General features: G+C 40.6%; 2 protein-coding genes across 5 annotated transcripts in view; both read left to right on the top strand.

The window, feature by feature from the left end:
• The window catches only part of MRPS31 (mitochondrial ribosomal protein S31), a 36469-nt gene extending 33387 nt beyond the window's left edge, over positions 1-3082 (top strand). Inside the window, exons 7-8 of the mRNA XM_085873849.1 lie at positions 2311-2454; positions 2727-3082. Coding sequence (XP_085729975.1) covers positions 2311-2454; positions 2727-2956 — 374 coding nt within the window. The 3' untranslated portion in view covers positions 2957-3082. The remainder of the gene's footprint in view (positions 1-2310; positions 2455-2726) is intronic.
• Positions 3083-6960: 3878 nt separating this feature from the next.
• LOC147030129 (CD166 antigen-like) overlaps positions 6961-26413 on the top strand; it is a 91600-nt gene continuing 72147 nt past the window's right edge. For 2 of the 4 annotated variants that reach the window (XM_085873846.1, XM_085873845.1), the window contains exon 1: positions 7777-7906. In XM_085873846.1, coding sequence (XP_085729972.1) covers positions 7792-7906 — 115 coding nt within the window. In that variant the 5' untranslated portion in view covers positions 7777-7791. Of the gene's footprint in view, positions 7399-7602; positions 7741-7776; positions 7907-26413 lie in introns of those variants that run through there. The other 2 variants (XM_085873847.1, XM_085873848.1) reach the window with 2 other exon arrangements.

Below are 26413 nucleotides of genomic sequence, written 5' to 3'. Positions count from 1 at the left end.
TTCAAAATTGCTGCTCTGCTAAATGTGTGCACAAAGCAGAGAACAGTTATTGAGTTTCATACTGTGGAAGAGATTCCTCCAATGGATATCCATCGGCATTTAAAGAATGTGCATGGCAACTCTACCATTGATGTGAGCTCCATTAGACATTGGACAAAGCATTTCAAGAGATGACAAGCCTCTTGGTACCCATCCTTCCATGTCACACCCAACTGCTCTTGGATTCTGTCTTTTGCACCTGAGAAGGTGGAGAAGGTCATTTCAGCTCTCGATGTTGACTCTGCTACTGGACCAGACAGCATCAACTTCCGTATCCTAAAAACCTGCTCTGCTTCTCTTGCACATCCTCTTTTTGCCCCTTTCACCCTGTCATTTGCACAAGGTCATCTTACATCTGCTTGGAAATCTGTCAATATCACGGCACTGCGTAAAAAGGTTAAGACTGATCGCCTTAACTACAGACCTATCAGCTTACTTCCACTCATCAGCAAAGTCATGGAATTCATCATCACAGTTGATATGAAATCCTTCCTTTTCTCCAACAACCTCATCTCAGAACACCAACTAGGTTTCAGACAAGGTCACTCCACCTTGGACATGCTGCTTTTACTCATCGAACAATGGATGGAAGCTATCAGTGTCAGACATGAGATGAGGGCCATCTCTCTGGACTTATCTTATGGTTTTTATACAGTCTGGCATCCTGCCTTGCTCTTCAAACTCTGTCTATAGCATCAAAGGTCAACTCCACACATGACTTGCTGACTTCCTCGAATCTTGTGGCCAACGTGTGGCACTCAACATAATCCTTTCATCTCCTCTCCTTATCAAAGGTGGAGTGCCCCAAGGCAGTGTTCTTGGCTCAGTCCTATTCCTGATCTTCATCAATGATCTCTCTGACTCTGGAAAATCCCCTTTATCTATCTGGTGATGGCTCCACCCTTTGCCGTGACATCACTCATCCTTCAGACAGGCAGGCTGCAGTCTCTTCCCTCTCCTCAGACCTTAAAAAATTAATCACAAGCTGGTTAGAAAAACTTGGAATATGTTTTTCAATCCTGACACATCTCACACTCACAATATCTCTGAAAGAACTGTCTGGCAAACCCTCCTATGTACTTTCTTAACAATTTTTTTGAGGAAGTTTCATCATTCAAACTCCAGGGTCTCATTATCAGCAATGATATTTATTGGGCAAACCACATTTCAAAGTTGGCCTCCATTGCCAGCCACCGACTTGGCATCCACCGTCGTCCAAAGTCTTTCCTTGGCAAACTTGAGCTCCTATCTACTTACAAGGCTTTCATCTGAAACTTTATGCAGTACTGCTCTCCCCTCTGGGTTGCTCCCTCCCCCAACCTCACATTTTGCTCGCTTGACACCATGGACACCAAGGCCTTGAAGATTATTGGAATCCCTCATGATAAAACTGAGTCTATGGGCCTATGATTTTGCCATCGCAGACAGGTCAGTGGTCTCTGTCTTCTACTGCCTCCATTCTAGTCTTGCACCCTCTGCTCTTTCCTGTGTTTCTCCCTTCCCACCTCTCAGGTTTCTGCAGGGCTAATGCGGTCCACCATCGACCCCCTTCTGGTGAAACTACCCAAATCCAGATTAATCACTGCTCACCTCCGTTCATTTGTTCCTCTTATATTTCTTTTTCTTTTTTCAACCTGTGGAACCAACTTCCACATCCTCTTCAATCCCATTCTTCCCTCCAGGTCTTCATTCACTGCCATCTCAGATCGTCCCCAATCGAAAACTATGATCTTTTCTACCCTCGTTAACCCCACCCAAGTCCCTCCTCTGTCCAAATTTCAAGTTTTCCCTCCTTGGGGCTTCCTTCTGTATCCATCTTGTCCACCGCACACATCTTCTCCCGCCCCCCCATTCCTCCCTACACCCATTGTTTGTCCAAGTCTCCCTCTGTCTTGCTTTCAACTCTGTTGTTGGTGTTTCACCTCCTCTCTTTACTGCTCCTTTCACATGCATCTCTAATGTTGCTTTTGCATCCTGTTTTTGTCGAAATACGCCCTGATCCGTTCAGTGCGCTAGCTCTTCCATGGGCCTCAACTATGTATACAAAAAAAACTATTCCTATCGCCCATTTTACCTCCTACACCATATACGTAACACTATATATATATATATATATATATATATATATATATATATATATATATATATATATATATATATATATATATATATATATATATATATGTGATAAAGTGCAACTGACATTTTGGAGAAATAGCACAGAGTAGATCACTTATTATTTGTAGCAATACTATCACCCTCATGTGGCAGTTCCTGAGCCAACTCTGTGGGATGTCGAGAAGGAGCGTGAGCTGGCTGCGATACAGGAACACAGACAACAACATAGTCTGGATGAGCTTATTGAGTGGACCAGTAAGGGAATTCTCTGGACTTTCCCTATCGACAATGAGCAAGGTGGGTTCAGGAGTTTTGAGGTGCTGTGGTTCAGGTTTGAACCCATTGCTGTATTCAAGATACTTCTGTTATATCCACATTCCCTTCAATTGCATGCTTGTCTGATAATGGGTTTGGAGTTGGTGGAGCTGGGGAGGATGGAAGGAGGAGTGGGGTTGAGAGGGCAGATTCAAGAATCAAATAACGGTGTGAATGGTGGTGATGATCTTTTCATGTAAATCATCTGATAATTTTCTGTAAATATATGTCCATTGTTTCCTTTTGCTCTATAGGCTTGGAAGAGGATCAAAAGGTTCCCTTCCACGAGCACATTTTTCTGGAACATGAATTGGAGCATTTCCCCAAAAAGGGTCCAATACGCCATTTCATGCAGCTCGTACTCCTGGGTCTCTCATATAACCATGCCCTCACAGTCACCCAGAAACGAGAGCATGTGGCCTGGTATCGAGATTACTTTAAGAATAAAGAGGCACTGCTTCAGGAAGCTGGGACACCAATTTGAGGTTGTACAACAGTAATGTTAATATTCCTGGCTGCCATATTGTCTGGGTTCCTTTCCAAAATTTGCAACAGACTATGGTTCTTCATCTTCTCTGAAAATGATAATAAAGTTGTTGACACTGTTGAAGGCGTATTAATTTTTTTGGGGTTGAATGCAAAGTTTGTGATGTTGAGTTGACATCTTGCTCTAAGCCTTATCTTACATTTTGAATTGACCAGCATTTCCTACATCGCAGCTGTTAATACATGGGTGGTGCCCATTCTCATTTTTTAAAAATTATGTAGTAATTATATTTTTTATGTGGATGTACTTTACACCAACTTGTATTAATCAATCCCCATTTATTTTGTTTTTCTTTTTTTGGGGAGGGGAATGAGGGAGAGGGGGAGTAAAGTGAAGTGAGTTCTGTGGCTGGCAGAATAGCTTTGAGATATGTGCTCTCGTATTTAAACTGTCTAGCTTGGGCTTGGATCTCAACCCAGCTACAAACTGTCACCTGGTGTTTCGCATGTATGGCAAGGCATCACTGTGTCCACTGTCTGAGGGACGTTACACTGGGCATCCCATCTGCTAGCATTTGTGGCCGTTAAAGATACCATGGTGTCCTTCATGAAGAGTAGGTGAGCTCTTGCCAGCATCTTGGTGAAATTACAAATTCCTGTCACATCCAGTCGAACATCAGGTCTGGCCAGCTAGTTTTTGAAAGACTTGGGTGAAAAAAAAAATGCTCTCCAGCTGACCCCACAAAAAGATCGGAATATTTGGGGGCCGTTAAAGAGGAATCCATGAGGAACAAAAAGTTATCCACCTATGATGTCAGAGGTCACATGGTTTGGCAGCTATGATATTTTTTTTCTTTTTTTGAAGAATAAACCTTTAAAAATCGTCTCCAGAATCGCTTGAAAGATTGAAGGGAAACTTCACCCACATGTTCTCCAATCCTTGGCGATACCATGGTGTTCACAACTAATCAATAGGTCACATGGTCTGACAGCCATATTGGATTGAATGAAAATCTTAAAGAAATTCTTTCTCTGAACCACTTCATGAATTGACGTGAAACATCACAGTTATGATCTGGTAGTCACGGGGAATATATGTTTTAAATTTCAACCTGATCAGATGTATGGTCTGGCAGCCAGAATTATTTAATATTTTGAATCTGGGCTCAGGAATATAAATCAATCAAACTTGGCACACATATGTATAAGGATGTAATAATGTGGGCGGAGGCATATCTGGTGACACTATGTCATCGAAGAGTGCCCTTCTAGTTTTTTTCTATTCTGCCAATATTGTTTTTCTTTTGGGGGGGGGGGGTCCTTGCTTTCTCGAGACTCAACTGTTTACTGGTAATGCAAATTAAGGAAGAGCTTAAAGGGGATGGAAGTGAAAAACTACTCATGAGGTATTGTGTCAGGACAAGCCCTCTTCAATAAGAGCAAGCATATTGGGAATATAGGCAACTTTTTGGTGATTCAAACGTTGTAGGAAGTCCCTTGCATGAGGATGTGTGTGCGATGCAAGTAAATTGTTTATAATGGCAGGGATATTACTTTTCCCAAAGCAACATTCGTGGAAGTCGGATTGTGAAATGTTATTTCATGAATGCTGTTTAATGTGATGCAATAAATTCCACATTAAACGTTCTTTTTCTGAACCATAGAGAAGAGTGTGTTTTCGAAAGGCTTTTAAGTTTTGAAAGTTCTCTACTTGCATTGTAATTTGAGTTCATGACATTGACTCAAAATAAAACTTCAAGTTTAGTGAGCGATAGTTAATTGAAAACGATGTATAATATACAGTCGACTCTTACTCGGACTCATTCCAGAATTCCATGGACCGTTTGTCTGAATGGATATTCATCTTCACTGGGATTGTGCAGTTTTTCTCTTTCTTTATGAGATTTATTACTTACGAAATCTAAAGATTTCGTAAGTATATTGATGACTTCCGTCCTCTGTTTGTGTGTTTGTTTGTCGGCACAATAACTCGAGAATGGAAGAAGCTACCAATGTCAAATTACACCACGTGATTCAGGAGGGTGATGGCGAGCGCTGATTAGATTTTGACCAAAATCGGTCAAAGGTCAAGGTCACAGTGAGGTCAAACATTCGATTTTTGATGGTTTGGTACAGAATCATCGTAGAAACTTCTGGTTTGCGTCGCCACCTTCTCTTGAGACAGCTTTTATTCGACAAGGTCAGAGGTCAAGTTGACGATTTCGTAAGTACCAGTCTATGACTGCTTGTTTATTCATTTATCGATTTATTAATTTTTAAAACTTCAAGGCTTGTGAAAGGATATATGTATTTATATATATATATATATATATATATATATATATATATATATATATATATATATATATATATATATACATACATACATACATCAGGCAGAGAGGACAATGCAGTATCTGACAAGTCGATGGAGATAAAAGGGCAGACCAGGGACAGTCAGAAATAAAGGAATTGACGATTGCTTTTATTGGGACACAGGTATTTCCTCTTCATCATAATCACCCTGATGGTTGGTGTTGACTTGCTTGTCAAGGCAAAGATGATATTTTAACCTTGAGATTGCATAATAATAGCAAACCTTTGCAAGATTGTCTGCATGTCAGACTAATATCACTGACTTTGAATTTGGATGATGAAAAAAAAAATTAATCCAGTTATTTCACTCGGTTATAATGTACCATACTCTGTTACGAAGCGTTAGGGTTTGCCGAAGTAGTTTCTGGGCAAGGGTCATGCCGGGTGGTTTGCCGTTGTCTTCCCAGTAGTAGTTGAGCAGGAATTTGGAATTTGTTCATGGTTTCAACAATAGCTCACTTACTCTTCACACAGGACACCATGGGATATTTAATGTCCACCAATTAATACTGGTACAGGATGCCCAGTTTAGCGGATGGAATATTGCCTGTGAAACATCGGGACCCCCCTCTCCTGTAGGTTGGACGAGCTTCTTTTTTTTTTTTCGCACATTTCAAATAGATACCCATCCAATACGTTTGTGAAGTGCAACATGCTTTCTTTTGATTAAATCTGTGAGCAAAGTGACCGACAGACACGGCTTGTCGAACAAAATGGAGCTCAAACGTGTACCACAGCCCGCCCATATGACGTCATCTATCGATAATTCCAGCAGTGTGTGTGTGTGTGTGTGTGTGTGTGTGTGTGTGTGTGTGTGTGTGTGTGTGTGTGTGTGTGTGTCTGTGACCGCTGTTTCTCGACAACCACTGGTCTGATCTAATTGAAACTTGCCAGATATATTGCTGGGGACCTGAGGATGTGCCTTTTCAAGGTTTGATATTAATCGGACAAGTGCTTCCCAAGTTATGGCCATTTATTTACCAAACCAATGACAAGACACGTTGTTGCGTGGGTGTGGCCGATGGGGAAGGGAAGCTCAGCCGCGTTCGCCATTACAGGTTACAACGTACGGGCTTCCGGAGAGTGATGACTTCGTGTATTCTAATAATTTCTCGATTTCTTATGCGCATTTATAGATAAACACAATGCCCCAAGTTATGATCATTTTCATATTAGACGGTGCATAGATTTCGGTAACATCAGAGTGCTGGTATGCTCCGAATCAGGAAGTAATTTTTTTTCTCTCTTCTCTTCTCTTTTTGTTTTTCCTTGCCACGACATTGCGAAAAGGTAAAATACGTTGGCGCTAACTGAATAATTGGGTATTAAAACTAAATTGCAAATAATCGTAACTGGGAATTATATGCGAACTTCCGGGCCACGCACGTACGGGCACGCGAGAGCGAAGAAACGGCCTGTGTAGTTGTTGTTTGTTGGTCGCGGTTCGAATATTTATTAATTTTTTTTTTTTTTTACGGGCACGTACTAGTACTATATAAAATCAATTAAAACGGAGAAGCGTTCCGCACCGCGATGCCTATAATTATCGTTCCCAATACAAAGTTACATTATTATACATATCAGTTTGGTATTCCGAGTCTCCGACCCATCTATTATTACGTACTCAAAGTGGCGGTGCTTCCTCCTGCTGTCTGTCAGATTCCACACACGCTCCGCTGTCCTTTCTTCCTTCACTCAATCTGTAACACCCCCATCCCTCTCGCCCCTCAGTCCTCACCACAGTGCGTATACTGCGTAAGAAATATGTGGCCCGTATTACGAGTATTGCCCTGAAACGAAATATCTCTTCAACGAAACGATGATGACAACAAATAACGAGGCGTGGTTGTATGACGTACCATGCATGAGGGGATTTCCAGGAAGAGTGATTTCCTCAGAGTGCGGAGGAAATGTTTTCTGAATTGGTGTGAGGCGAAGGAGAAGGATTACAGTTCCGATACTATTTACTTCAGTGTTACGAGCACGAGCACGTTCTGTTCTCCCACGAGCACGAGGTCGTCATGCTTCTCACGAGCTGCACTCCCGCGCTTTTCCTCTATTTTGGTGAGGTGTTATTATATTATTTAATATTATTAATTATTTGTCCTTTTATTAATCTATCACCATTTTTCGTGTCATCCTTTTTTTTTGTACTCTGTTGTCGTTATATCCTTCGACGTTCTTCTTGACGGCGCGTTCTCTTTAATCCTTATGAAGCCACACACACCACGTGGTGTAATTTTATTTATGCTCAGTTTTTCTTTCCCGTTGTTGTTGTTGTTGTTGTTGTTGTTGTTGTTGGGCTGCCTCGACCTCCTCTGGAATCTGCTTAACTCAATTTAAATGTAACTCAATGTCTCGACACGTACTCTCCCAGTCCCCAGTCTCAGAAATCGATAGGGTCAGGTAAGATAACGTTTGGCCCGATATCTAAACTACATGATAAACATCCTTCCGATGTCGGCAAAATGGGTGTCAGCTTGCTGGTGGCCTGTGTCGGAGTGGCGACCCGTCCAGGATTGTGTCCAACAGCCAAGGAGACTGCTTAGGCAGCACCAACGCTCTGCACAGAGTATGGTTCTAATGGACAGATATATATATATATATATATATATATATATGTATATATATATATATATATATATATATATATATATATATATATATATATATATTCATATATATTCAGGTGTACCTGGTGTTGCTTGGGAGAAAAATTGAGAGGGGGGGGAGGTAGGAGAGTTAGAGGGCTGGTGGGGTGGGGGGAGTAGGAGAGATGGGGGTGTTGTTTGAGGGCTTGGGTGGGGGTGGGGGTTAGGAGAATTGGAGGGCAGGAGAACCAGTTGGCCAAGGGCTGGGGGTCATGGGAACCGTTGTAGCGGGGGGGGGGGGAGGAGAAGCACCAGTGTGGGGGCAGTGGCTGGGCTGAGAAGGGTGGTGCGGTTGGACCAGATCAACAATCTTTGAAATTCCACAATCCTGAGGGGGTGGTAAACGTGCCTCAAACTCCAGCCATTGAGCCTTTAGACCTGAACACAAACACTCCAGCAGTTTGTAGTCAAAATTAATTGCCGATACGATTGATCAATACGTGAAGGAAACTTTTGAAAAGAACATAACTACAAATGAAACTTTCGGTAAGACAAGCCATTCTTACTGTAATTCCCTTAATATAATTTATGCATCATAACCTTGAATCATTTGTGCTATGAACACATGCAAATGTTAATAACCTCGTTATACAGTCTCGCTTGCTGAACAGTATAGTACTTGTATTCGCTCTACCTACTCGTTAAAGCGTTCCCTCATACTTACTTTCAGAAGTTAAGTTTGGGGTAGTTATGTATCAAAATATCAAGTTATTATGCATCAATTATATTGAGGGAATCACAATAATAATGACTAAAACTTAAGGGAAGTTAGGATTTGGGTTAGACAGGGTGTAATGACGTAAGGTGTGATGATGTGCGAGTTTAAACCAATGAGAGCTGGAGATGTCGAGGCCACAACCACAAACCGGCACAATACAATTCAGAATTTAATTGAGCGATATAATTATTATTAATCGTCATTAAAAAAAATACACCAAGCAAAGTAGCCTATGTTGACCACGAGGTCGAACTTGGTCCATTTGCCAAGTTTGGTGGCAATTGTCCCAGTAGTTTTGGCATGATTTGTGTTACACATAGACACACAGACAGAAAATTACATTTATTTATTAGATATATTGTTGTGGGCCGGGGGTCGGTGGCGAGGACAACCGCAAGATTGAGCAGTTAGGCCATCTCCCACTGAACACCAGAATTGGAAGGTCATCACCCCGGATAACTCCGGAGTCGATGGGTCGCTTAACGGACCGTGGTCGCCAATATTTTGACGGCATGAGGGAGGGCCCACTTGTCTAATTCCAATTTACCTAAGTACCCACACCGTCTAACTACCGGGAAAGCTACACCATCGGCCGACTTTGTCCGAACCGAGTCGCTGTTACCGACTCTGATCCGGCGTAACCGAGCGGAAGTTACCAAAGCCACGCTGGACCAAATGAAAAATTTATGGCACAAATGGCCTCACTAATTCTCAAGCCCGAACCATGCTAGGCCAATGAAAGAATAGACAGGCAACAAGCTGGAACATTTAACAGTGGATTTATTTTACAATAGGGAGGGAGACAGAGCAAAGTTATCACAAATAAAATGCAATGAGCAATCAACACTTATACAATTTCTACTTATAGGGCGGCGCCACCACAGACACACACACACACACACACACACACACACACACACACACACACACACACACACACACACACACCAAAAGAAAATGGACCCGGTGGTCTTTATTTCGACCCTCGCAGCTAAGGGGATAGAAAGGCTGGAGGTGGAGGTCAGAGCTTGGTCGGTACCTGGCCGCCTAGTGCGGTTTGGCCCGCGACTGCAGGTGTGAAACTCAGGGTCGTCAGCGGGCCCAGACACAGAATAGCGGGGTCCAGGCGGAGGCCAGGGTCGCTCCTCACAGAGGGCCAGCGGAGATTCCCGGCTCAGACTCCGGGTTATTGTTCGACGAAATGAGAGATGGAAGTCGACGGCTGTGGAATAGTCAGAGGACCAGCTTGACGCACACCAAGAGCAATGGCGAACCCTTTTTCCTCTCCGACAATTCCAACCCAACTCCAGCGAACACTCAGGGGAGCCCGGCGATTCTTATCCCTCCCCCAGCCGGGGTGGGTGATCGGTCCTCTGAGATAATCTTTGCCCTGATTGGACAGGGTTTCGTGGGGTGATATCTGTCCCCCTCTGATTGGATAGGGGGAAAACCCTGCCTTTCTGGGGCGGAGTCGGTGTTCTGAGGTGAGGAAACCTCCGCCCCACGTCCGTGATCAAACACACATGGGCAATGGCGTCAATGGTGCGAAGAAGTGAAGGATTCATTTGTTGGCATTGGGTATTGCAAAAATCTAACTATAAAGAAACTTCACAGCACACACATTTAATTCTCTTTAGACATAGGGAGGAATCTAACAAATACACATACTTATTGAAATAACTAAGCTTAGGGACTGCTGTCTGTTTGTGTGCAAATGGCTTCCAGATTCGTTACAATATGTTGTGTTGTCTGTCTGTCCATCCATCGATAGAATCGTCCCCACCTATAATCATTCCATCATATTGCATGCCGTTGGAATCGTCTTGCCAATCCACACAGCACACTTCTGCGAGTGATAAATAAAATATATCGATGATATGGACAGTGGGGTCAAGAGTCAGCAACTGAAATTAAATGAAAAGTTTACTCGAACACACCATCAATAAACATTCCTCAATTTGTAGATGGCACAAAGCTTGGGGGTAACGTCGGCAGCAGATAAGAGCGTGGTGATCAGATACAGAAATTCCTGAATACTTGCAAAGATTTGGCAAAAGATTCGCAGATTCAGTTTAATGTGAACACATGTAAGGTGCTGGGAATGGGTTAGAACAATGAAAATAGAGATTACATGATGCAAGGGGAACTTTTGGAGTGTGTCATAAAGGAGAAGAATCTGGGGGTGGTCATAGATACGAGAGGGTACGCACACAGCACTGTGCCATGCAGCTCGCTCTCGGTAAAGCAAACAGGGTCTTAGGCGGTAGCTTTAAAGGAGTTGGTTTTAACACTGAAGTAATTTTTGTGAGGCTTCATCAAGAATATTGTGTTCATTTCTGGTCACCACATCTGTGGGAGGACATTTCTATCATCCAGAAGGCACAGCGTTGAACAACGAGATTGATTCAAGACCTAGCGAGACTAAACTATGAGGAATGGTTTTAGGAGACGGGACTTTGTACACTAGAAAGGAGGTGATTACAATGGGATGTGAGAGATGTTTCAGATAATGAAGGGTAGAGAATCAATAATTGCAGAAGAGTTTGTCTACAGAATTGACAGTGATAAGACCAAGGACCATAGCGTGAGAGTAAAGAAGAGGAGAGTTAGGGTGACGAGGCAGTGGTGTTTCACTCAGAGAATGGTTAATCCATGGAATGGTCCCCTTGTGAAGATGGTGGGAGTGAATACAGTGGATTGGTCTGGAGAGTAATTGAATGGGTACCGAGAAGCAGTCTGGACAGAGGAGCATATGAGTGATGGCAGGATTGCGCCGGTTTGATGGGCCTCGTGACCTCTTTATTCATGGAAGTTCTTTGTGTGATTCCTTGTGTGATACTCGTCATGATTTAACCCTGTTTGTTTGGATTAGGGTGAATGTGAGAGAATGGAGGCTTTCCTCGAGTAATATAGTGCTGTTCCTCTTGTTCTCGTTCACCTATGGAGCAGTGAGATTGCAAGACTGGACCTGGTTTGGTCTGTTTAGCATTCCCATCGGAATGCTGTCTCCTGGTGTGGGGAAATCCTGCTTCAATTCTGTACATCATATTTTTGTCTAATGACTGGTGTAATGTTCTTATATTTCATGTAAAAGCACACTGACGTTCCCTCATGTCTTTGCCCTGCATGTTAAGGGGCTGTTACACCCTGACGTTTTCACCAGTGTATGGCAAGGTATCAAAATGTATGCAAAACGCTGGCATACGCTGAACTATTGATGTTTTTTCCCAGTTTTGGACATATTCATAACGAGTTGGACGTATGCATAACGTATTAGTAACGTACACAGAATGCTTCAATCACATATAGATAACTTATACCAACGAATGCTGAGCGTGTTGTCGGCGTTCACAACCTATGCCCAACGATAGTCTAACTTATGCATAGCGCGCGGCAGCGTATCGCCGACGATCACGTGGCGTCGGCTATTCATAGGCTGCGGCTCGACGATTCAAATCATAACCGCACTAAACATCGAAGTGTGAAGCCGCTGTCACACCTTGATGTTTTAGCCAGCATATGCCGACGTATGAAAAATTTGCCGAACCAAGCTGGCACACGTCGAATACGTTATGGGTAAGTTTTGTATACGTTAAGAGCACGCTGGCATACGTCGTAGTACGCTGAGTACATCGACAAATTTTCAGCATGTTGAAAATTTCTCGACGTACTCGGCGTATGACACACGTTCCGCATACGCTGGCCATAAGTTATAGGCACGTTGTGCGATCGTTGACACACGTCGACACACGTTACTTGTAAGTTACTCATAAGTCGAAACACGTCGAGGTAATGGTTAGCGTCAGTGTTCCAGACTCCATGGTTTTTTTATTTGTTTTGTTTTTTTTGTCGGTATGACTGTGATGTTGACACTTCGATTTCTAGTGCGGTTATGATTTAATTTGTTGAGCGGCAGCCTATTAATTATATTATATTATAACCGCGCTAGAAATCGAAGTGTCAACATCACCGTCATACCGACGAGAGAAAAAAAATAAAAATAAAACATGGAGTCTGGAACACCGACGCAAACCATTACCTCGACGTGTTTTGACTTATGAGTAACTTACAAGTAACGTGTGTGAACGATCGCGTAACGTGCCTACAACACGTTACTCATAGGTTAGAAATAAGTTTCGGGTATGCTAAACATTACCTCGACGTATTTCGACTTATGGGTAACTTACAAGTAACGTGTGTCAACGATCGCGTAACGTGCCTACAACTTATGGCCAGCGTTATGCGGAACGTGTGAGTCAAACGCTGGCATACGTCGAAAAATTTCAAGCATGGAAAATTTGTTTAACAGCTCGGCATACTACGACGTATGCCAGCGTACTACAATTGACCTTTTTAAAGTCTGAAATAATTTAAATTGATAGATTAACTTAAACTTCCCGTCAATGGGGACAGATACTTCTGCGTACTTTTCCCGTCACTGGGATGGGTAGTGTGCGTGCGTGCGTGCGTGCGTGCGTGCGTGCTTCCAACCACTGACTGACTCATTCACTCATTATGAATATGCAACATTTTTAGTTTGCCTTTTTGTTCACATATCATTGTAACATAGTGTTCTTGAATACAAACCACTTCATGAAATATATTATTATTACGGTTGTGGGGGTCGATGGAAGGATTTAATGGGGAATTTAGCATTGTGTAGAGTTGCTTGGTCCACGGACGAGTTGAAAGCATCTCGATGTAACTAAGTTAGAGAATCTGTGAGCTTAAGTGTTGCGTGTCACCACATGAGGGGTGGTGTGGTGTTAATTAGCTTAGGGAGTAAGAATAAGTTCCCCAGTACGTGATTGCCCTCTGTGATTTTCCCGATGTTTTTTATATTTCAAGCCAGGCAGTAAAGCTGGGAAACGTGTCCCTGAAAGCACAACAAACAGGAGAAGCCCCGCCTTCCCGGGTTTGTGAGCAGGCTATGTCCCGGAGGCGGAGGATATAGAACGAAGAGGGTGTGGGAGGTTCCTACTGCGTAGAACAGGAGATCGGTGTGATCGAGGTTGAGGGCAGGCAGGCATGCGCACATGTGGATTGTGGAAGGCTTCTGTCTGGATAGAACGGGAGATCGGCAGAACACACACCCGAGGTCTGGATGAAGAACGGATGAGGCAAGTGGCACCTTTGGAAAGAGGAAGGCTGGCACATTTTGAGCCTTCGTATGAAAAGTCCCTTGCGGATTGCCTGGCGTACGTCTGCCCTGCCACGAGAGAAGTGGTGGCGCCATTTGCATGCGTGTGCATGTGCTGGTGGAAGCGCTCCCCATTCCAAGTTCGACAAGGACCAGCTCTGGGCCAAACTGAGTCCCAGTATACTTAAAAAGGAGGGGTTTTCTTTTCATTTTGTGTCACCCTTTGTCTGTAGGCAAGGCCTTGATTGTAGGAGTTATTTATTTATTATTACTATTATAACCTCTTGAATTATTGTCTTTGTAAATATTTGTGTATGTTCATTAAATGTACTCATTTTAAGAATTTGTAATCGTGTAACTGTCGTGGGTTCGTGGATAATCCCTTTGTGCTGTCCTGGTGCAGTGCTCCTGTGCTGTGCTCCTCCACCCATCTGCCATTGCCCTCCACCAAGCCCTTCGAGCACGTGTTAAAATCTCCATCGATCAACGTGTCCACCTCCTCTTAATAAGGAACCGCTCAGCCGTCCCGGGAAGTTGGCGGTGTTAATGCGTCCGATTTAATTGATCCTTTATCAGGCGCCACCCTCGGCCACCTCACTCTCTGGGGTCTTGAGGTGTATCCTGAGTTACTTTGCTGGTGTCTGAAGCTGCCATGTATTTTTGGCCTGTTCAACCATGCCCTGACTTGGAACAGGCCTCAATGATTTCTTCATGATAGTTTTTTTTTTCACTTTCCTCACTCATATTATCGAATGCCTGTTCATCATAGCTACAAATCACTGGGTACATTGCAATGCTTATAAACGCCCGGAGACACCAGCATTCGTGTGTGTGTGTGTGTGTGTGTGTGTGTGTGTGTGTGTGTGTGTGTGTGTGTGTGTGTGTGTGTGTGTGTGTGTGTGTGTGTGTGTGTGTGTGTGTGTGTATATGTGTGTGTCGCCTCTCGTCTATCTGTCTCTGTCTCTCACACCACCTTCTTCGCACACATCCCTCCTGCAGTATCTCGCAATGTTTGGTGAGACGTCTCCCCACTCCCCTTCCCCACCCCCTCCTAGTTTCAAACTCCTTGAAATGGGGTTTACATATATTGTGGCTCTGAAGACATTGCCTTTTTCACCAAATTTGAAAACAATGGCTCTTTTGTTTTCTTTGGGTTTTCGACCACCAGCGATCAGGTTTGCTTCTATCTTCTTCATGTATTTGACATCCTACGGACGTAAATGAGCACTCGTTTTACTCTGTGTGTGTGTGTGTGTGTGTGTGTGTGTGTGTGTGTGTGTGTGTGTGTGTGTGTGTGTGTGTGTGTGTGTGTGTGTGTGTGTGTGTGTGTGTGTGTGTGTGTTGCACATCATGTGAAGCGAAGTTCACCTCCCTGCACCTGTATTTATTGTTGTTTTTTTTTTTTTAAAGCTTCTGTACATCGCTCTCGAAAGCCTGGTGTTGGCTCAGTGGTTAGGGTGGTAGCTTGGGATCCAAGTGTCCTGAGTTCAAGCCTCATTGCCCACTGAATTACTTCACCAGGGGGTTGACTCAGCTTGCCATCCTTCCGGGGTTGGCAAAATGAGTACCAGCTTGCTGGGGATGATCGAGTCATTCACGTATCCTGCGTCGGAGTGGCGACCTGTCCAGGATTGTGCCCAATAGCCAAGGAAACTGCTTCAGCAGCACTGACGCTCTGTACAGAGTATGGTTCCAATGGAATGGAACATCGCTCTCAAGGCCCGGTTGCAAGTCACTGTCTACAATTCCAATAGCAACAGAAGAGACGTAATTACTCTTTTTTTTCTGAAAAAATGTTTGTTTGTCCTGAAAAATAGACCTTAGTGAACATAGAGTCATGGTAAAAGATTGGCCTTTTAAAACCTTACTTAAATCATCCTTATGAAGGGGTACAGAAAAATACACACTGTTTTATTTTGGTATATTATCATTATTATTAGGGCTTCAAGCAAGTGCTGAAGCCCTATTGAATTCGTTAGTATTATTATTATTAACGGCGTTTTTATGTTCTACTGACCGATTTTGTGGCGGATCTGGAGGGAAAACTGTCGGATGAAATTCAACGAAACTTTACAGGATTATTACTCACCACCTGAAGTTTATACTATGAAACATTTGATGACGTAGGTCACGTGGTATGGCGGCCATATTGGATTTTATCCAAAACCTAAAAACATCTTCTCCAGAAGGGATAATCTGACAGCCTCAATCTTTTGCACACATTTGCTAAGTTGCTTGGGAATGTAAAGTTGTTAATTTGGTTGAAATCGTTACATAATTAATATGATTTAAAATGATGCCGATTCGCCTCATTAAATATGCAAAATATGCAAATGAGAGTAGAAAAAATTTAATGACAGATTTAGATAGCACATAAACAGGGGACCCCCAATATATTTATACTATGTCTGTATTTGACCCCAGTGAGCCCCCAGCGCCCCCCAAAGTTGAAAATGACCCATTTTTGAAATGTCATAAAATGAAAACAACGCTTGGAGTAAATTCAATGAAACTTATCAATTTAATTACTCTCCACCTGAAGTTTATATTTTAAAAATTTTGATGACGTAGGTCACGTGGTCTGGTGGCCATATTGGATTTTATCCAAAACCTAAAAACATCTTCTTCTCCAGAAGGGATAATCTGACAGCCTCAATCTTTTGCACATATTTGCTAAGTTCGATGTTAATGTGAATTTGTTAATTTCGTCGAAATCGTTACATAATTAATATGATTTAAAATGATGCCGATTCGCCTCATTAAATATGCAAAATATGCAAATGAGAGTTGAAAAAATTTAATGACAAATTTAGATTGCACATAAACAGGGGACTCCCAATATATTTATACTATGTCTGTATTTGACCCCAGTGAGCCCCCAGCGCCCCCCAAAGTTGAAAATGACCCATTTTTGAAATGTCATAAAATGAAAACAACGCTTGGAGTAAATTCAATGAAACTTATCAATTTAATTACTCTCCACCTGAAGTTTATATTTTAAAAATTTTGATGACGTAGGTCACGTGGTCTGGTGGCCATATTGGATTTTATCCAAAACCTAAAAACATCTTCTTCTCCAGAAGGGATAATCTGACAGCCTCAATCTTTTGCACACATTTGCTAAGTTCGATGTTAATGTGAATTTGTTAATTTCGTCGAAATCGTTACATAATTAATATGATTTAAAATGATGCCGATTCGCCTCATTAAATATGCAAAATATGCAAATGAGAGTTGAAAAAATTTAATGACAAATTTAGATTGCACATAAACAGGGGACTCCCAATATATTTATACTATGTCTGTATTTGACCCCAGTGAGCCCCCAGCGCCCCCCAAAGTTGAAAATGACCCATTTTTGAAATGTCATAAAATAAAAACAACGCTTGGATGAAATTCAATGAAACTTATCCATTTAATAACTCTCCACCTGAGGTTTATACTTTTAAAATTTTGATGACGTAGGTCACGTGGTATGGCGGCCATATTGGATTTTCTCCAAAACCTAAAAACATCTTCTTCTCCAGAAGGGGTAATACGACAGCCTCAAACTTTTGCACACATTTGCGAGGTTCCATTGCAATGTTAAGTTGTTAATTTCGTCGAAATTGTTACATTATTTATATGATTAAAATGATGCCGATTCGCCTCATTAAATATGCAAAATATGCAAATGAGAGTAGAAAAAATTTAATGACAGATTTAGATAGCACATAAACAGGGGACCCCCAATATATTTATACTATGTCTGTATTTGACCCCAGTGAGCCCCCAGCGCCCCCCAAAGTTGAAAATGACCCATTTTTGAAATGTCATAAAATGAAAACAACGCTTGGAGTAAATTCAATGAAACTTATCAATTTAATTACTCTCCACCTGAAGTTTATATTTTAAAAATTTTGATGACGTAGGTCACGTGGTCTGGTGGCCATATTGGATTTTATCCAAAACCTAAAAACATCTTCTTCTCCAGAAGGGATAATCTGACAGCCTCAATCTTTTGCACATATTTGCTAAGTTCGATGTTAATGTGAATTTGTTAATTTCGTCGAAATCGTTACATAATTAATATGATTTAAAATGATGCCGATTCGCCTCATTAAATATGCAAAATATGCAAATGAGAGTTGAAAAAATTTAATGACAAATTTAGATTGCACATAAACAGGGACTCCCAATATATTTATACTATGTCTGTATTTGACCCCAGTGAGCCCCCAGCGCCCCCCAAAGTTGAAAATGACCCATTTTTGAAATGTCATAAAATGAAAACAACGCTTGGAGTAAATTCAATGAAACTTATCAATTTAATTACTCTCCACCTGAAGTTTATATTTTAAAAATTTTGATGACGTAGGTCACGTGGTCTGGTGGCCATATTGGATTTTATCCAAAACCTAAAAACATCTTCTTCTCCAGAAGGGATAATCTGACAGCCTCAATCTTTTGCACACATTTGCTAAGTTCGATGTTAATGTGAATTTGTTAATTTCGTCGAAATCGTTACATAATTAATATGATTTAAAATGATGCCGATTCGCCTCATTAAATATGCAAAATATGCAAATGAGAGTTGAAAAAATTTAATGACAAATTTAGATTGCACATAAACAGGGGACTCCCAATATATTTATACTATGTCTGTATTTGACCCCAGTGAGCCCCCAGCGCCCCAAAGTTGAAAATGACCCATTTTTGAAATGTCATAAAATAAAAACAACGCTTGGATGAAATTCAATGAAACTTATCCATTTAATAACTCTCCACCTGAGGTTTATACTTTTAAAATTTTGATGACGTAGGTCACGTGGTATGGCGGCCATATTGGATTTTCTCCAAAACCTAAAAACATCTTCTTCTCCAGAAGGGGTAATACGACAGCCTCAAACTTTTGCACACATTTGCGAGGTTCCATTGCAATGTTAAGTTGTTAATTTCGTCGAAATTGTTACATTATTTATATGATTAAAATGATGCCGATTCGCCTCATTAAATATGCAAAATATGCAAATGAGAGTAGAAAAAATTTAATGACAGATTTAGATAGCACATAAACAGGGGACCCCCAATATATTTATACTATGTCTGTATTTGACCCCAGTGAGCCCCCAGCGCCCCCCAAAGTTGAAAATGACCCATTTTTGAAATGTCATAAAATGAAAACAACGCTTGGAGTAAATTCAATGAAACTTATCAATTTAATTACTCTCCACCTGAAGTTTATATTTTAAAAATTTTGATGACGTAGGTCACGTGGTCTGGTGGCCATATTGGATTTTATCCAAAACCTAAAAACATCTTCTTCTCCAGAAGGGATAATCTGACAGCCTCAATCTTTTGCACATATTTGCTAAGTTCGATGTTAATGTGAATTTGTTAATTTCGTCGAAATCGTTACATAATTAATATGATTTAAAATGATGCCGATTCGCCTCATTAAATATGCAAAATATGCAAATGAGAGTTGAAAAAATTTAATGACAAATTTAGATTGCACATAAACAGGGGACTCCCAATATATTTATACTATGTCTGTATTTGACCCCAGTGAGCCCCCAGCGCCCCCCAAAGTTGAAAATGACCCATTTTTGAAATGTCATAAAATGAAAACAACGCTTGGAGTAAATTCAATGAAACTTATCAATTTAATTACTCTCCACCTGAAGTTTATATTTTAAAAATTTTGATGACGTAGGTCACGTGGTCTGGTGGCCATATTGGATTTTATCCAAAACCTAAAAACATCTTCTTCTCCAGAAGGGATAATCTGACAGCCTCAATCTTTTGCACACATTTGCTAAGTTCGATGTTAATGTGAATTTGTTAATTTCGTCGAAATCGTTACATAATTAATATGATTTAAAATGATGCCGATTCGCCTCATTAAATATGCAAAATATGCAAATGAGAGTTGAAAAAATTTAATGACAAATTTAGATTGCACATAAACAGCGGACTCCCAATATATTTATACTATGTCTGTATTTGACCCCAGTGAGCCCCCAGCGCCCCCCAAAGTTGAAAATGACCCATTTTTGAAATGTCATAAAATAAAAACAACGCTTGGATGAAATTCAATGAAACTTATCCATTTAATAACTCTCCACCTGAAGTTTATACTTTTAAAATTTTGATGACGTAGGTCACGTGGTATGGCGGCCATATTGGATTTTCTCCAAAACCTAAAAACATCTTCTTCTCCAGAAGGGGTAATACGACAGCCTCAAACTTTTGCACACATTTGCGAGGTTCCATTGCAATGTTAAGTTGTTAATTTCGTCGAAATTGTTACATTATTTATATGATTAAAATGATGCCGATTCGACTCATTAAATATGCCAAATATGCAAATGAGAGTTGAAAAAATTTAATGACAGATTCTGATAGGCCTTGAAGAGGGGACTCCAAATATGTTTACGCTATGTCTGTATTTTACCCCAGTGAGGCCCCAGAGCCCCCCAAAGTTTAAAATCACCCATTTTTGACATGTCGTAAAATGAAAACCAAAGAAGATAGACAAAAAGTGACCACAAATTCTGGAAGATATTTTCACGTTCTACAAGTTCGCCATTTACATTAATATGCAAATGTGGAGTTATTGGACTTTTTTGGGGACTTGAAAATTTGTCCAGCCTCGATTTGTCCAATGTGAAGTTTCTTTCTCTATCATGTATTGCTATGGGCTTTTCAATCCTTCATTGATATAACTTGAGGGACCCCGTAGCTGGGCCACATTGCAGACTTGAACTAACTTTCTAACTCGGAAAACCCATATCATGTGACAGGTTGATGGTACTCGGAAAACCCATATCATGTGACAGGTTAATGGTGTTGAAATTTGTTAAAATGGAGGCACGCCTTGAAGCCCGGGATTACTGGTTTATCAGTTTTAATTAGGGCTTCAAGCAAGTGCTGAAGCCCTATTGAATTCGTTAGTATTATTATTATTATTATTAACGGCGTTTTTATGTTCTACTGACCGATTTTGTGGCGGATCTGGAGGGAAAACTGTCGGATGAAATTCAACGAAACTTAACAGGATTATTACTCACCACCTGAAGTTTATACTATGAAACATTTGATGACGTAGGTCACGTGGTATGGCGGCCATATTGGATTTTATCCAAAACCTAAAAACATCTTCTTCTCCAGAAGGGATAATCAGACAGCCTCAATCTTTTGCACACATTTGCTAAGTTGCTTGGGAATGTAAAGTTGTTAATTTGGTTGAAATCGTTATTTAATTTATATGATTTTAAATGATGCCGATTCGCCTCATTAAATATGCAAAATATGCAAATGAGAGTTGAAAAAATTTAATGACATTCAGATAGTACATAAACAGGGGACTCCCAATATATTTATACGATGTCTGTATTTGACCCCAGTGAGCCCCCAGCGCCCCCCAAAGTTGAAAATGACCCATTTTTTAAATGTCATAAAATGAAAACAACGCTTGGATGAAATTCAATGAAACTTATCAATTTAATTACTCTCCACCTGAAGTTTATGCTTTAAAAATTTTGATGACGTAGGTCACGTGGTCTGGCGGCCATATTGGATTTTATCCAAAACCTAAAAACATCTTCTTCTCCAGAAGGGATAATCTGACAGCCTCAATCTTTTGCACACATTTGCTAACTTCGATGTTAATGTGAATTTGTTAATTTCGTCGAAATCGTTACATAATTAATATGATTTAAAATGATGCCGATTCGCCTCATTAAATATGCAAAATATGCAAATGAGAGTTGAAAAGATTTAATGACAAATTTAGATAGCACATAAACAGGGGACTCCCAATATATTTATACTATGTCTGTATTTGACCCCAGTGAGCCCCCAGAGCCCCCCAAAGTTGAAAATGACCAATTTTTGAAATGTCATAAAATGAAAACAACGCTTGGATGAAATTCAATGAAACTTATCCATTTAATAACTCTCCACCTGAAGTTTATACTTTGAAAATTTTGATGACGTAGGTCACGTGGTCTGGCGGCCATATTGGATTTTCTCCAAAACCTAAAAACATCTTCTCCAGAAGGGGTAATACGACAGCCTCAAACTTTTGCAGACATTTGCAAGGTTCCATTGGAATGTTAAGTTGTTAATTTCGTCAAAATCGTTGCATAATTTATATGATTAAAATGATGCCGATTCGCCTCATTAAATATGCCAAATATGCAAATGAGAGTTGAAAAAATTTAATGATAGATTCTGATAGGCCTTGAAGAGGGGACTCCAAATATGTTTACGCTATGTCTGTATTTTACCCCAGTGAGGCCCCAGAGCCCCCCAAAGTTTAAAATCACCCATTTTTGACATGTCGTAAAATGAAAACCAAAGAAGATAGACAAAAAGTGACCACAAATTCTGGAAGATATTTTAACGTTCTACAAGTTCGCCATTTACATTAATATGCAAATGTGGAGTTATTGGACTTTTTTGGGGACTTGAAAATTTGTCCAGCCTCGATTTGTCCAATGTGAAGTTTCTTTCTCTATCATGTATTGCTATGGGCTTTTCAATCCTTCATCGATATAACTTGAGGGACCCCGTAGCTGGGCCACATTGCAGACTTGAACTAACTTTCTAACTCGGAAAACCCATATCATGTGACAGGGTGATGGTGTTGAAATTTGTTAAAATGGAGGCATGCCTTGAAGCCCGGGATTACTGGTTTACCAGTTTTAATTATTTATTGTTATTTGTTTTTGGGGATTATTCCTACCAAGTGAAAGTCAAATTATTTTATTTTATTTGCGTTCCCGGTTTTGTCAGAGATGTACTTGCCAGGATTCCTTCTGGACCATTCCTGGAAGTGTCATTGGGAAAGGAAGCCCAATAATAGTCCATTGTTTATGATGGTAAAACAGGAAGTTCAACCTTTGTGATTCTTAAGCTCCATGTCTCTTCTCCCTAGAATTTAATATCTTTCCTTCTTAAATCTTCTTTTCTTCACTCACTCCATCTTTCCACTTTTCCTTCTTACCACTTCAGAATTAACTGGAAGTGCATTTGCATTGGTGGCAACATATCATTTTATTGTTGGGTGTGACTTTGAATGTAATTGAACTCTCCCATGTTTTAAGCTTCTCATGTGACAGAAATAAGGAAACTGTTCATGGCAAGATTTTTGTTCAATTTTTCGTGCAACTCGACATGTGTTCCACTTCATCAGTTTATAATTGGCTCAACCACCTAGGCCTAAATGAGACCCATACTCGCCTGCCTCCATAGTTGAAACCAAAGTATCACTGAATGGCTAAATCAATTTCATTGATGAAGAACTCAATAAGAACAATTTGTAAATAATATTTTCACAAAATTGACTTTCACATATCGATGACATTATGTGTTTATGAAAGATATTTTGGGCAGTTTATGGGTCGTGATGGTCATGGACAGATGCTCGTAACCAGCACAAGAAAACACCTCCACGGCTGATATCCAAGTCATTGTACTTTCAACTACAGTGTATTCATCAACGCACACAAAGTCCTACCGAGCCAATTGGTATCGTCGGTTGTATATTTGTATAGCTTGGCAAAATACTTTTGCGCCATCACAATCATCTTCCTCATCTCAGCAGTCATCGTTTAGTGTCTATTGCATCATTAATGTACTTGTGTCGCACTTAGTTATAGTGTAGTGATATCAGTGAGGTCACCTTCCTCTTGCTTAACCTATAAACATGACTGAAAGTGTCGGCACTGAAAGGGAATGTATATATGTGGGTATGTATGCATATTAATCTACTACTACTTTAAAACTGCCTCAATTATTCCCAGCTTCTTGTGGTGTCAGCAAGGAAACATTTTTGGCCAGGCCTGACTTTTGTATTTCAAGTGGGAATTTGTAATTTGTTTAGGGTGCCGGCGATAACTCTCTCACTCTTCCCGAAAGATACAGTGGGATGTTTAACATCCAACAAGAACCAGGCTGACAGAGGGGTCCTTATCGTCCTTCCGATGGACGGCACACATTCATCTACCCCCTGCATGTGAGACCCAAGGGTGACAGTTTATATCTGGGTTAGATTTTGAACTCGGGCGAGACAGCTCAAAGGTGAGCGCGTATAATTTATTACTATCCTACCAGACCCCCGTGTAAACACAGTAATGGTCATGCAAGTAGTAACTTACTTGTTAAAGAAAAAAAAGCAGTTATTATAAATACTGATACTTCACTCCTGCTGTCCATTGTACAAGGTATCCTTTTGAAACTTTAATCGGTCCTTTATAGCAAATGAATCAAACTTATGGCCTTTGGGATTCCAGAACAGAATGGCACATCTTATTTGAATTCTTTGTTTTCCTTTTTTATTCTGATATAATTTATTTCCTCTTCTTTGGGTTTTTTTTATTTATTTTTTTATTCTCAGATCAGGACACCGGGAAGGAAACAAACTTCATCTTTGTGACAATAATTTTCCATTTGGGTAACTTTCATGTGTTTCATGTGAAAAAGGAAATGGTTGTTGTTGGCATTGTTATGTAAAAGTTGTCAATGAATGAGAGTTTGTTCCATAACCCACTCAACACTTTTTAAAGATGTGACCGAGCATGTGTTTAGCTTTCTAAACCGGTTCCCCTCTTATTTCCCTATTGCCTCCTATTTCATTGTAAACTATTCGGTATTCTTACCAAGTATTTGGTGTGGCACTTTAAATTTATATCCGTTGTTTTAGGTATCTTTTATTTAATTTGTTTATCTTGCATTTACATGTATCTCATGTTTTGCACCTGTTTGAAATCGGTGCGGACCTCGAGTTCTCTTTTTGTTTTCCCATAAACCTAGCATGTTACTACAAACTCCAACTCTTGTTAATTACTCAAGTTGGATATGTCAACACTCAAGTTGCTTGACATTTTTTTTTGACCAACCTTCCTATGGGAAGCATGAAGCAGACATTAAGACTCAACATCGTGATGCCAGTTTCCAATGACCTGGAGGGCCTTAACTTGAGCCTCAAGTGGGGCAAGATGGAAATCGGCAGTACCATAATCCGCAGTGGGGAGCTATATTCATGACACTCCAGATGAAGTCTTTGTATACATAAGATGAAGATGAAGATGGCAGTGGAAGGACATGGCCCTGCAGATAATCCTGAATACTTTGTCTCTGTTTCTTGCAGTCTTGATAAATTCTTCAACATTTTCATCTTTCTTTTGATTGCCAAAAATAACTTTAGTGATCTTCATTCATTTCATTTCAACCATACCCTCTGGCTGCCGGTTGCTTCATTGCTGGGATTGCAGCTGTGCTGTTGAAGCAGTGTTCCCTGTGGGTAGGAATTTGTAATTAGTTCATGGTTCCGGTGGTAGCTTGCTTACTCTTCACGAAGGACACGGTGGGATATTTAATATCCACCCAACTAATGCTGGGAGATGGGACACATAACGTTCATCTGAGCAACGGCACACAAATCGATGTCTTGCCCTGCCTGTGAGAGTGGGATGACAGTTTGTTGCTGGACCGAGATTCAAACCCAGGCTAGACAGCTCAGAGGAGAGTGCGCATACCTCGAGGTATGGCATAGGCAATCGTGCCAGCCCACTTGGTTGATAATTGTATTCATGATGACAATATACTTTATCAGTTCAAAATGGTGCTGTACCATTTACTTGAAGGCCTCGAGGGGAAGAGTGGGATGAACTTTTTCTGGAAGGCAGTTAGACAAATGGGAGAAAAGACGAATAAAAAAACTTGAGGTAGGTGCCAACTTTGATTTGGGGAACTTAAGCAGGAGGGCGTTACTGGAATGTCGTGGATAAGCTGAGGGTGGGGAGGTGGGGAGAGGGAGGGTTAGAGAGAAGATAGCTTTTAAGCAAAGTTCTGAGAGACCTTATTACAAAATCTTTTTCTTTCTTCATTTTACTTAATCAGTTTTTTTTTAAGTTAAAATGGCAATTGTTTGTAGCACTGAAATTTCTAACTATGATATTCATAGCTTCAGTCAATTAAATTACCTGAATCGCCCTTTATTTATAGCCATGCAGTGTTCAAGTATTTAATTCACTCGAAATAAAATTAAGACTGTAGAAGTCTTAGAAAAAAAAATTGATTCTGGGTTTTAACACTATTGACACAGTGTCTGTTACACCACCCTATCTAACACGTTGCATTAGTTCTTCGTGCCAGTTGTTTGTGTCCTTTATGACATCCTTAAAATCAGTATGTTTCCTGTTTGGAATGATTTTCAATTTTGTTTGACTGCCAGGCAGGCAGACAGAGTAGAACAATTATCTCACTCCTCCCTGTGCGTGTGCGATCGGGACAAATTCGGAGCCAAAGTACTAGTACTGTAAAACAGCAAACTTATCTTCCTATTCATATTCAAGATCGAACATTAATTTTGAATAAGTTGTTCCTCGATCATAAACTGATAAGGACAGAGACATGAACCATTTTTTTTTTTACCCCACTTTTCGCATCGCGTGCGTAGAATAAAAATAAAAAGATGGGAATGCATTTGATGCAAAAAATAATTTGGGGGATTTTCTTTTGATGTTTGACATGGAGAAGGTTAAAAGCTTCAACAAACATCAGTATAAATTTTAAAAGTCA

Source organism: Eptatretus burgeri, chromosome 3 (assembly GCF_056783735.1).
Source record: "Eptatretus burgeri isolate ZD-2024b chromosome 3, Ebu_testis_v1, whole genome shotgun sequence".
Classification (NCBI taxonomy): Eukaryota; Metazoa; Chordata; class Myxini; order Myxiniformes; family Myxinidae; genus Eptatretus; species Eptatretus burgeri.
Note: the sequence above shows the minus strand (reverse complement) of the source record. Positions and strands in the feature narration are given on the sequence as shown.